This window comes from Phalacrocorax carbo, chromosome 1, assembly GCF_963921805.1.
Source record: "Phalacrocorax carbo chromosome 1, bPhaCar2.1, whole genome shotgun sequence".
Taxonomy (NCBI): domain Eukaryota; kingdom Metazoa; phylum Chordata; class Aves; order Suliformes; family Phalacrocoracidae; genus Phalacrocorax; species Phalacrocorax carbo.
Window position 1 is genome coordinate 125,474,206 of NC_087513.1, and position 12,804 is coordinate 125,487,009.

At 45.3% G+C, this 12,804-nt stretch overlaps 1 protein-coding gene and 1 long non-coding RNA gene across 2 annotated transcripts in view; one reads left to right on the forward strand and one right to left on the reverse strand.

The window, feature by feature from the left end:
• On the reverse strand, positions 1 to 7,924 carry LOC135317351 (uncharacterized). The gene is made up of 4 exons (XR_010376331.1): positions 7,788 to 7,924; positions 4,243 to 4,398; positions 3,114 to 3,320; positions 1 to 474 (listed from the first exon to the last, which is right to left on the reverse strand). It is a non-coding gene; the product is annotated as an uncharacterized LOC135317351 (long non-coding RNA).
• TMEM47 (transmembrane protein 47) overlaps positions 7,186 to 12,804 on the forward strand; it is a 26,033-nt gene continuing 20,414 nt past the window's right edge. Inside the window, exon 1 of the mRNA XM_064473506.1 lies at positions 7,186 to 7,618. Coding sequence (XP_064329576.1) covers positions 7,393 to 7,618 — 226 coding nt within the window. The 5' untranslated portion in view covers positions 7,186 to 7,392. The remainder of the gene's footprint in view (positions 7,619 to 12,804) is intronic.

Genomic DNA, 12,804 nt, shown 5'->3' on the forward strand with positions numbered 1-12,804 from the left:
TGCTGTTTATTTGTCATTTATTTTAATTAGATTAGCTCTAACATTGCAGTTAGAGGCATTCTCTTAATACAGCAGAATCAAATGAACCAGCTTGCTCTTTCTAAATACTTTGCCATTATAAGTGGAGTACCAGGAGAAAAAAAAAACACACAAAACAAAAACGAATGTCACGTTACAAATGCAATGAAAAAAGCAGCAACGTGAATCCAGCCAATGAAAAATGCGTTTCTGTTGATGCTCAAGGGCATATGAGAAGTGTTAAAATATATGAGTGAGGAAATGCACTCAGTCAGATGTACAAATGACAACGATTTGGGGAAAGATTCAAAACATTGTGAAAGAAATTCCAACAGGCATCAACAAGCAGAACAAATACACTTTCTCAGATATGATGTCTGGGAGGTTTTGCAGTAGCTGATTTGACCATATGAGGTGACAACATTTCAGGAGATAACATTTTTACAATCCCAGCCTCTGCAGAAAAAAAAAAAAAAAAAAAGGATATTAAAATTTGCAGTAACGATGCTCATCATCTTAGTTTTGGATAAATCAGTCACAATGAATTTTCTGTGTGTCACTAGCTTAACCATACATCTTCCCTTGTAATATCTACCACCTGTTGCAAAGGGTAGTCCCTACGTATCCTTTTTATTTTCTTTAATATGTCATATTCAGCCTCATCCCAGTCTTCAAATTACATTTTGTTTTCTTGTATGGAAATAACATTATTTTCTATTCTTACTAAGGATAAACTTTTCCCATGCTTTTTCAGTGTCTGTCTTGTTTTTTTCTCGGTGACTGTGCACTTTGTGGCACAGTCAGTACTAAACCACAACTGAGAAACTAAAGGTTTTCTTCTGTTGCATAGTGAGAGGTTCACCACAGTTAAGGAAAAGGCAGTAGTTTAGAATCATAGAATCATAGAATCATTAAGGTTGGAAGACCTCTAGGATCATCCAGTTCAACCGTCAACCCAACACCACCTCATCTCCTAAACCATGCCCTGCAGTGCCATGTCTACATGTCTTTTAAATACCTCCAGGGATGGCGACTCTACCACCTCTCTGGGCAGCCTGTTCCAATGCCTGACCACTCTTTCAGTGAAGAAATTTTTCCTAGTATCCAATCTAAACCTCCCTTGATGCAACTTTAGGCCATGTCCTCTCATCCTATCACTTGTTACTTGGGAGAAGACACCAACACCCACCTCGTTACAGCCTCCTTTCAGGTAGTTGTAGAGAGCAAGAAGGTCTCCCCACAGCCTCCTCTTCTCCAGACTAAAGAACCCCAGTTCCCTCAGCCGCTCCTCATAAGGGTTTCTCTCCCAGCCCTTCACCAGCTTTGTTGCTCGTCTTTGGACATGCTCCAGCAACTCAATGTCCTTCTTGTACTGAGGGGCCCAAACTGAACACAATATTCAAGGTGTGGCCTCAGTAGTGCTGAGTACAGGACTGGAGTTAATTTTCCTCCTAGTAGCTGGTATAGTGCTGTGGTTTGGATTTAGCATGCAAATAATGTGGTAACACACTGATGTTTTAGTTGTTGCTAAGCAGTGCTTACACTAAGCCAAGGATTTTTCAGTTTCCTGTGCTCTGCCAGCAAGGATGTGCACAAGAAGCTGTGAGGGGGCGCAGCCAGAACAGCTGATCCAAACTGGCCAAAGGGATATTCCATACCATACGACACCATCTTTTTTGTTTTCTTTTTCATTACAATTTATTGTTGTTGTTGTTATTATTATTATTTTATTTTATTTCAAGCATTAAACTGTTCTTACCTCAATGCAGGAATTTCCTTACTTCTTCTGCCCTTCTGATTCTCTCTCTCATCCCAACGGGGTGGGGAGAGTGAGCAAGCAGCTGTGTGGTGTTAGTTGCTGGCTGGGGTTAAGCCACAACAGGTGGTGAGGTACTTACCACTTTGGGTGCTATTTGGCTTTAGAATCTAATTTAAAACCAAGCATGCTAGCACCAGGGATCTCAACCCATGCATAATTCAGACCCTAATCCACTTCAGAGAAAGATAACAGAACTGCTGCCTCAGTACTACTGCTATTATCGCACGGTCTAGTCCTAAGATACTATGCATAATGGAAGAAGTCCCACAGAAATCAACATCCTGCTTGCATGGACATTATTTAAAGGTTGCAGGGCTGGAACCTTCTCAGGGAACCTCCGCCGCACAGCTTTTCCTATTGACTCTGCAAAGGATTGACAATTGAGGTAGAAGGCAGCTTGGTACATATGAGACTGGACTTTGACTGCTTTCTACTGTTCTCCGTAAGGGTCTTGCTCGTGACTGAAGGGGGAGAAGGTTTGCCCCAGTTCTCCTTATGCAGTATCTATCACATTCAGGTCAATCTCTTCAGCTCTTTGACTTAGAAGGGCCTTTGACTAGGCATACAGTTGTTGCAGCTGTGACTTATGACAGCATAAGGAGTACTCTGCAAATTTACAGACAACATGGAGATGGAGGGGGAGCAGCCAATGGACTGGAGGGCAGGACTGTGATTCTGAAGGACCTGGTCAGGCTGGAGTAATGGCCTGGCAGGAACCTCACAAAGTTCAAGAACGCAAATGCAAATCTTGCACCTTGGGGAGGATTATCCCATGCACCAGTACAGGCTGGGGGTGACCAGCTAAGAAGCAGCTCTGCACTAAAAGACCTGGTGGTTGAGGTGGGCAGCAACTGCACAAAAGCCAGCAATGCGCCCTTGCAGCAAAGACGGCCAAAAGCATCCTGGGCTGTCTTAGCAAGAATGGAGCCAGCAGGTGCCAAGAGGGCTTTTGCAAGACCACTTCTCGAGTGCTCTATCCAGAATTTTGGCTCCGTGGTACAGGAAAGATATTGACATACTGGAGTGAGTCCTGAACAGGGCAATGAGGATGGTCAGAGCACTCGAGAATGAGTGCTATGAGAAGATGCTGAGAGGGATGGGTTTGTTCAGTCTAGAGAAGTGAAGGCTCAGGGAGACCCTATTACTCCCTCGGCAGAGGACATAAAAACGGTGGTGCCACATTATTCACAGAGGTGCATGGTGATGGGACACAAAGCAATAGGGAGAAGTTGGAACACAGTAAATTCTGATTAGATATTAGGAAAAGCTGTTTTACCAGGAGGGCATTCAGACACCATGGCACCACGACCCAGAGAGGCTGTGGGATCTCCATTCTTGGAGATGTTCAAGTCATGAGTGGACGCAGCAGTTTTGAGCAGTGGGCTGGGCTAGATGACCTCTGAAGGTCCCCTTCCAGGCAAAATTATTCTTTGAGTCTGTGGCCTATGGATGTAGTAGTACAATGTATGAGAGAGAGAGTGCCCTAAGAAAAACAGAGAAGTCAGAGAGAGAGAAAAATAAAAAAGTTATAATAGTCAAAACACAAACTGGGGAAAAAAAAAAACAACAAATGAGAGAAAAGATAAATGCTGATGCTGTGTTGATATCCGAAGAAAAAGTACTTCTACTGAGAAATGGGGTGCCATTCTAGAAATTAACTATTACAATGTTTACTTTTATAACATATTAAGTATCTTAGAAAAATACTACCCATTGGAAATGCTTTAAATTAGAATTAAGCTATTTTAAATTATATGTAGAATAATGTATTTTATTTTAAAGGATATTGTTGTTCCAAAGCGTAGCACTTAGAAGTCTGGAAATTATGAGATTTAGACTGATTCAATTCAGCTGTTTCTACACATGTACTGAATAATGTTAATGGTGGCATGCTAACAACACATGAGCACGAGCTATGTTTCCAGAGGATCCCTGCCTCTCCAGGGAGATGAAGCAGGCAGTCAGTACTTCTTAGAAGCTTTACTATTTATTTATTGCTTTTTACCTCCATGCTGATATTTTACTGAATACAACAGTGTTAATTCTGCTGGGATACTTCTATGGTCTTTGTGACTTTAGCATATGGGGTCTCAGAAACAGTAATGAATACCTTTGTCAGATTTGGAGATGGTGTATTTTTTTCTGTTTCCTAAGAGGGACTTCAGGTACAGACTGACTGAGAATCATCAAAACTGCCCACTGATGTTAAGACAAATTTGGGTGCTTTGTACCTGATATTAGGGAATATATAACAAGCTTATAATAACTTACATATTAAAAACATCCTTGCAATTTAGTTCATTTGTCAACATGAGCTCCAGACCTGAATCCAGGTATGTCATTCAGACATTTAAAAATGAGTAATTTGTGCAGTAGAAACACACATTGTGTGAAATTACACTGACCTGCCACTTATATCATCAGCAAAGGTCAGAGCTTCATAGTGACACAGCAGAGATCCTTATCACTTGAACTAATAGTTTCAGTAGCTGTTCCTTCTGTGGACTGACCCTCCAGGGAGGCAGGGCAGAGACTCTTCCAGTTGATTTCATATCCATTCACTAAAGGGAAGAAGATGGCCACAATATTCCTTAAGTCAAAGACACATTTTGAGGCAATGGTGCTTGTTACTTTGTTATAAACTCTGCTCTTTTGGTTTTTCTTTGCTGTGTTTTCCCGTTTTGCCTCTATTCACTTAATCTTTGCTTGTACATTTATGCTGTCTCTGCCTACTTCTTTCCAGCCTTCCTTGCCCTCTGTGAAGCCTTGGCCGCCTTCCTAACCCTTGAACCCTTGATGCTTGATGGTGCCTTAGGACCAAGTGGTCCTGTCAGTTGGGCTGTTTCTCCCGTGCTCCTTGAGCAGAACATCTCTGAGGCGGGGGGACATCTCAGTTCCCACTGCGGGCTCTCCCAGGCACTTTCAGGCACAGTGAGTGGCCAGAAGGCGGAGGCTGGAGGATGCCCAAGCATCCGTTTGCGGATACACCATTCATTCAGACACAGAAGCTGTAAATGGATGCAGCGTGCTCACTACAGATAAAATGCTTGGAGAATTTAAGATGCGAACACACCTCTCTTGAGCATAGCAAACTGAAGTGTGGTGTGCAGGTTGTTGCTGGGTTTGTGTTTTGGGGGGGCTGCATGCCAATTTTCTGCTTCTCAGTGAGAAACACGTTGAAGTTGAATTTCTTTTATAGACAGTGAAAATACGTATTTTTCAGACTACATACGACTGAACTTTAGCTGGAACTTTAAAAAAAAAGAAATCAACCTGAGGCAGATATCTTCCAGAGGAAACTCCAGCCCAAACGGAAAAAGTTTGAGGAAGTAAAAAAAAACAAAAAAAGTGTCTTGTACAGAACGTGCTGGCTACATTAGCAGTGCTATTTCTGTATATAATATCTCAAGATTTCATATATACTAGTAAACTGCTGACATTTTCTCCTCCTTTTTATGAAATATTAGAACAGAACCATGATTCTACATTTCATACAGTTTTGACATAGTGTGTTTAGCTTGGCACACCTATGCTTTTTATCAGTTTTAAAATCCTTTCTCATTTTTTAAATTACATTTGCTATGTTCTTCCAATAATTAACATTTTACAAGTGGGGGGCTCAGTGAGGCTCAAACATGACTCAAACAAACTTAACTATATTAATGCCTGGTACATACCCACTGAAGTAATATGAGACACTAAAAAAAGCCCCACAAAACCCAAAAATCTCATTTCCTTCCAAATTCTAGCTGTAACAGGTCAAGGAAACGCATTTCTTCTTCTGGATTAATGACACACTGGTGTTAGTTGATTCACAAATACCTATGGCTTAGGCACCTTGAAAATACACCTAACTTCCGCTAACATCACGGTTTGTATGTGCACTCAGATACACCTACTACGGTATCACGGCTCTGGTCGTTGTGTTTTTAACAGAGGCAGCACTTAAATGCTTAAAAAAAGGAGAAATCGTTACAAAACAAGCAAGGGTTCTCTAATGCAATGCCACCAGGAAAGCAGGACTAGACCTCATACGCTAACTCCTATAAACAGCTGTAAGAGCAAAGCTGTTTGTGCTCCGAGCAGCTTGCAAGGTGAACGATACTCTTTCTTTCTGTTTCTGCCTTAAAGGATCTGAACAGAGAGAAATGAAACTTGGAAGAAAGATGTGTAAACCATTAGGACTTAATCCTGCACCTTCTGAAATTAATGAGAAAGATGGCTGGAGGTCTTAGAAAGAAAACTGAAGTTTTGGGGAAAAAAAAAAAGCTAAATAATATTAATAGATGTATAATAACTAGCACCTCGGGACAATTTTTTTCTGTTTCTTCACTTGATGATGGCTTTGCTGGCTTGATTTCTCTCTTCCCATTTTATATTTCTGCCTCACAAGTAAGTAGCAGCATTTGCTTTCAAATCTGCAGGTTGAATTGTCCTTTCTTTTTTAATAATCCTTAATGGGCATTATACTCTATCTTCGTGTCTGTGCGTATTTCCATCTCAGGAGGGAGAGCTGCTTTAGAAAGTGAATTATAGCAGCACCCATGTTTAATAACTAACCAAAACATTCGCCCTTGACATTCTCAGCACCGTAATGCTAATTAAGCAAAATAAACAGAGATTAAATGAAAACCGGGCAAAGTACTCATCCTTCCTCAAGCTTTGGGATCAGAAACGCCGCTGACGGGAGAAGGAAGCGGGAACCGCAAGTACATCCGCGCACGAACAGTGAAACGCCGAATTATTTTTTAAAACCTCCCTCTAATAACTTGTGATTTAAAGGTCACTTCAGAAGAGAAACCAAGGTCAGACACCGCTAATCCTGCATCCCAGGCAGCCTCTCCTTTCTCCCGCTTCTGTGCTCCTTCTGTGCCTCCCGGGGCCGCGCCGCACAGCCCCCGCTGCCCGCCACGGCCCGGCCCGGCCCGGCCCGGCCCGGCCACCCTTCGCAGCCACGCGTGACGCCTGCCCCACGCCTAGGGTTACGCCGGGCAGACCGGTGCCCCCTCCCACCCCCCGCCACCAGGGCGGCCGAGGACGGCGGCGGGGCGTGTGTGTGGGGAAGTTCCCCAAACCTCGCCGCGGCGGGTCAGGGAGGAGCGGCGCAGAGCCGGAGGGGTCGCGCCCCCGCCCCGCTCACGGTCCCCACGCCCACGGCGCGCCGCCGCCCGCCCCTTCCCTTCCCTTCCCCTCCCCGACGGTCCCGGGTGGGCCCCGCCGCCTCCCCCGGCAGGGGCGGGCAGGGGGAGGAGCGCGTCGGGCCGGGCCGGGCCGGGCCGGGCGGACGAGGGGGGACTAGGGGGAGCTGCTGCACCTGATACACCGGGGCGGGAGCGCGGCGAGGGCGGGCGGGCAGGCAGGAGCGAGGGCGGGAGCGAGCGGCGCTGCCCGCCGCCTGCGAAAGCCTCTCCCCGCCGTTAGTCAGCGCTGCTCTCGCTGCTTCTCCCGCCCCTTCTGCGCGGAGCTGGGCTCTCGCTCCCTTTCCCCTCGGGGCCGGCGGTAGCGCGTCGTTGTCCTCCTCCTCCTCCTCCTCCTCCTCCTTCGTTCTGGGCCTCATGGCTTCGGCCGGCAGCGGCATGGAGGAGGTGCGCGTCTCGGTGCTGACCCCGCTGAAGCTGGTGGGGCTGGTGTGCATCTTCCTGGCGCTGTGCCTGGACCTGGGAGCCGTGCTGAGCCCCGCCTGGGTGACGGCGGACCACCAGTACTACCTGTCCCTCTGGGAGTCCTGCCGCAAGCCCGGCAACTTGGACAGCTGGCTCTGCGAGTCGACGCTGCACAGCGGTGAGATACGGATGTACCGGGGCTTGCCCCGGACCCCCACGGCTCCGCTCCCCCCCTCGCCGGCGACACCCCGAGCCCGCAGCCGCCCCCTTTCGGCCCCTTCTGCCCTCCCCCCCGCCCCCGGGCCGCCTCCCGCTCCCCCGGCCGCACCCCGGGCGCTGAGACTTACCCCCGCCCCGCCGTGCCCTGGCTGCCCTGCCAGCACCCCCGAGCCCGAGCCGCCGCTCTTCCACCCTTGTCTTCTCCGGGACAGTGTCTCAGCCCTTCTCCCCCCGGAGCGGAGCAGTGCCCGGGCCCAGCCCCGCCATCCCCCGCTGCCCCTCCGGGCGCCCCGCCTCGCCGGCTGGCGCCCCGGCTCCCCGCCCGCCTCCCCGCTCCGGCCGCCGCCGGGAAAAGTCGCCGGCACCTTTGTCCTCCCGCCTCCGCACCCCTCCCCTTCCCGACCCGCTTCGTCCATCCCCATCCTCCTCGCTGCCTCCCCGGTCCCGGGCTTCCCTTCCCTTCCCTTGCCGGGCTGCGCGGCCCCGACCCCGCACCTCCCTGGCTTGCGGGTTGGGGCGGCGGCGGCGGGTCTCTGTAAATAGCGTGTGCGGGCGGGGGAGCACCGAGAGCCCGGGCTGGGCTCGCCCCTCTGCCTGCCGGGTGGTCTGGGGTGCCGGAAAGGTGTGAGGTTGGCTTCTGTGGGCAAAGAAGGTTTGATTTCGTATCTGCCTTTGACTATGTTTTCACAAAACACTCCGAGTTTGGACTAGTTTTGGTTATTTTTCCCGTGTGGCAGCTGTTCTCATGCAGTGAGAAGCTGTTGGGGATGGAGCATCTTATAATTTCCACCCATCCCGCCCCCGGCCCCAGCTCCTGAAGGCACTAGTCTTGGAAAGTTGGGGCTTCCTAACCACTAACCAAACCCGATTGTTATTTTGCCCGGAGTGAGGATGCCTGGGCTCTGGCTCTCTCCGTCCCCCTGGGTGTGCTTCTGTGTGTCCTTCCCTAACAAGGGATATCTCGCCAGATCTTCCCATCGTCTCTCATACTCCTTTGCCTTGTTGCCACACTCCCTGTTTTGATTTCTTGATGCTCGTTCGTTCTTCAGCTTTCTAGGTCTTTGATCACAGGTTTGGTTTTGGTGTTTGTGTTTTTCTTTTTTTTTCTTTTTTTCTTTAATGTTATTTCACTATTGCTTGGAGTACTTAAAAATCGGGTTGTGAATGATACAAACAAGCTGCCTGTTGAATATTTTTCAGTAAATTCTTTTATAGTACCATAATTGTTGCAGTTTTCATGAATTGTTTCATTTACTTTATGCCTGATAGCAACTTCTGGAGTCCCAATGGAAACATTTTCAAATGAAGCCAGCCTCTTCCCCCCCCGCCCGCCCTATTTTCATCCCCCTCCCTGTCCTCCCCACACACACACTTGCATTTCTAAATCATCCATTTGGATTGCTGTGCTCTCTGGTTGGGTAAATCATACAGGGACAAGATGTTTGTTTTGGGAAAGAAGGCAAGGGACTGACTGTATGTTCTTGCTGCTTTTCTTTCTCCTCGCTTCTCTGAAATCCTTGGATAGGTTCTGGGAAATAACTGATCTCTGCTTGAGTAGAAATTACACAGGTTCCTTTGCTGCTGTGCTTATTTGTTTCTGTCATTATGTGGAGTAATATTTGAAGGTTCAAACGTTGTTTGGGGTTTTGTTTTAAATAATGTAATGCCAAAACGAATTGTAAAGAAATGTCGGTTTCAATCAGTTACCAGGGTATCTACACAAACTTTGGAGAGCTTTCTTTTCCTTCCCCAGTATAAATGGAAATTTATGTAGGAATGTCAGGTTCTACGTGTCTCCTTAGCAACGTGAATCCTTTGCCCCTTCTCCCTGTCTCCTGAAATAGTATCCCCTTGATTGCAGAAAGACTTTTCAGATGGCTTGAATGAGAGAGAACCTGCTTCAAATCCCCCCCACCTCTGCACACACATTATTGGGCTCCCCCCCTCAATCCATCTCCTTGCCTCGCATGCGTGCACGCACACACACACACACAAGTGGGACATGAAGAAAAGCAGGACAGCTTACTGAACAGCATAAAAAGACGTTAATTCTCTTGTTTTATTGGTCACCTGTCTGTTTATGGGAAGGAGGAAGATGGATGGGTAGGAATGAAACATGGGTTTGTTGGATGCTGTGTGTTGAAAATTTGCCCTCTCCTGGTGCTTTCTTCTACCTTGTGCAAAAAAATCCTGCCTGTCCAGTTTTATTCAAGTTCCCTGAATGAGCTTTACTTATATTCCTGAGATACTTTCCAGTCTAGTGGAGCCAGGTTTCACAAGCTACTGGGGAAGATGTGAATGATTTATTTCAGGTGACTGGAATAAACCCTTCATTTTCCTCGTGTTTGGCACACAATGCTGCACTCTGAGGAGACCTGAAATATAAGAAACTCTACTGTTTTTCCTTCGCCTTCTGCTAGCATTACAATTCCCATTAAAGTCGATGGGAAGGCTCCCAGTAAGTTCACCAAGTTGGATTTGGCTCGTATTTGAGACCATTTTGTGTGCTTGCCTTAATATTTTAAGTGCACATTCCTCCTACATCAAGAATCTAGCAAGCGGTATATTTTTGAGATAGTGGAGAGCTCCCACAGGAAAGATCTTTTAGCTTGATACCGGCGCGAGCAGCTTTGTAGCTGGCTAGCTGTGAAAAGCAGTAGTGTGTGCACAGGAAAAAGGCATCTTCACCCATGGTTTTAAGAGATTTACTTCATCTTCCCTTGAAGGAGAGCACCTCAAGTGGCACTGTCAAGGGCAAGTTCATGCTAGAAGCTGTTAAAGCATATTCGAGGTTTAATTAAAAACCTTTGTTTTAATTAGATGTAGGACCCCTGACTGCTATCAAAAGGGCAACTTAGTAGTGGAGAGCAGAAGGAAATGTACAGAGCATGATTACATTGGCTGTTATAGCAGGAAATAATCCTCCTCAGTTTTCCTTCAGCGTTGCTTGTGCTTTGAGTATGTGTTTTTGCATTCATTCGTTAACTGTTCTGAGGGGTTTTTTTATAGCTTGCAAGCAATCCTTTGCTCTTGTACTGCTTTTTAAGTTGTGTAAGTACTTCACAATATTGCTGGTTCAAGTATGTAAAATAGTGAGTCAAACTGATTTTTAGAAATCTGAAGATTATAAAAATATTTCATCTTAATTTGCTTTTCTTCTTTTTGAGTCTTTAGGGTCTATGTAAATCACCTGTTCAATTTTTTTCCTTGTAATTGCAGGAGCTAGAAAAGGTATTCTTGCATATCCCTCATCTCCCTCTTCCCTTGAAGAAATTCTAAAATTCCCACTGATAGCAACTTCAGGAGCTGAAAAACTAACAAAGTTGCCAGTATGGAGAGCTTCATGGTAAAATCTTGAGATCCAGCAATGCTGCTCTACAGTTTCACCAGCTGTCTGGGCATAAAATTATTTTCTATGATCAAAGCTTAACTTCGCTAATGCACAAGTTGTCTTTGAGTCAGCTGTATTTTATACTCGTGCAAAACTGAAAAAAAAAACAAACCCAACCCTACAGGGTTTGGAGTGTTCCTTTGGTGTCTTTAAAGAAAATTTTTTTTAGACCTCATTTGAAGTGAATTACGTCTAATTTGCAATGGTTCATTTGCAGATTTATCAGAAGTTGAGTTATGTATGAATATTTATTTCTCTCGCAGCATCTGCCTAAAATTAAATGTGTCTTATGTACAACTGCATGGTGTGCCTGTACCTGTACAGGTAGCTGTCATCTTCCTGCAGAATTAATAACAGTAAACTTGAATTTATGCAATAGACTGCAGCCATTGTAGTTCTTTAAATCAAAGGTATGCAAATATGATGTGGAAGACACAAATGGTTCCATAGAATCTGATCTGCAGGTAAACTTTGGCTTCAATACAACACATGTATGCTATTCATAGAAAACAATGGCTCCTTTGCAGCATTTCAGTTTATTGTGGAAATCGCATATATAAAAATACATCTGAATGGTTTCATACTGCTTAACTGTATTCATTCTGGTTTGTGGGGGGCATATGACTTTGTTAATTCTCAGTCTGTATATTTGTTTATGCAATGTTCAGTTTTCTATAAGATCATTATATTCTAAGAACTGTCCATGTTTGAAAGACAAAACAATTTCAAGGAAAGAAGTGCAAAAGGGTCTCTCTGCATGTTTAAACTTGGCAGTGAACAAACCATAAAGGTAAGCTTAAGTTATAGCATAGTGTACTAAAACAACCTGAGTCTAGTTTTGTGCTTATAATTCTGTCTAATTTGTTCTTAAAATAAAAATCAAAAAGCATCAGAGGCTGCTCATTTGGTAGCACTTGAAGGGGTTTAACCTTAATTATATATTAGATGGAGATATCTGAATTACATGGCTCAGTAGTCTTGGATGGTATCTGCTTGTTTTGAATCTAAGGGGTTGTTCCAAGGGGAAATTGCTAGCTCAAAAGCAGCTTCCTCATTAGAAGATCTGGATCATTTGCTCAGGGTTGATATTGACACATACTTGTAAAAAGCTCAGCAAGGCTTTTAGTTTGCTATAATATAACATAGGAAGAACAAGTGCCATTTGGCTAAGTCTGAAGAAAGTCTCATGCAACGTAAGGAGCAATGTTAATAAAACATTCCTTCTGGTTTTGCAAACTGTAGCCTGTCATTTTGAATATTACTTTCTTTAATAATCATCCCCAACGCTTTATCTGAAGTTGGATATAAAATCAAAATCCATACTACTTCAAACTTCCCACCTAAGACCCTGAGCAAGCTGATCTGACTTTGAAGTTGAGTCTGACTTGGAGATTGGCCCTGCTTTCCACAGGGAGCTGGACTAGATGACCTCCAGAGGTCCTTCCCAACCTAAATTATTCTGTGATTCTATGATGACTGGTTCTCTGTTTATACCTGATGTCTACCTGGCTGCTTCAACATGTTGAAAATGCTTTGAATTTGTTAACTACCGTTCACAGTAGCCCCAGATGGACTATTTCAAGGTATGCTCCCTCTTTTACAAATGGACCAGTTATTTTAGCCTCAGACTTCACAAGACTGAACTCTGTGGGAGCAGCTGATCTGAGACTCCTGTTCAGTACTCTGGACTTCTAGTGTGATGGAGGCTACCATTTCAGCCACCCTTCTTCAACCAGCTAAGAGACAGGGTTACA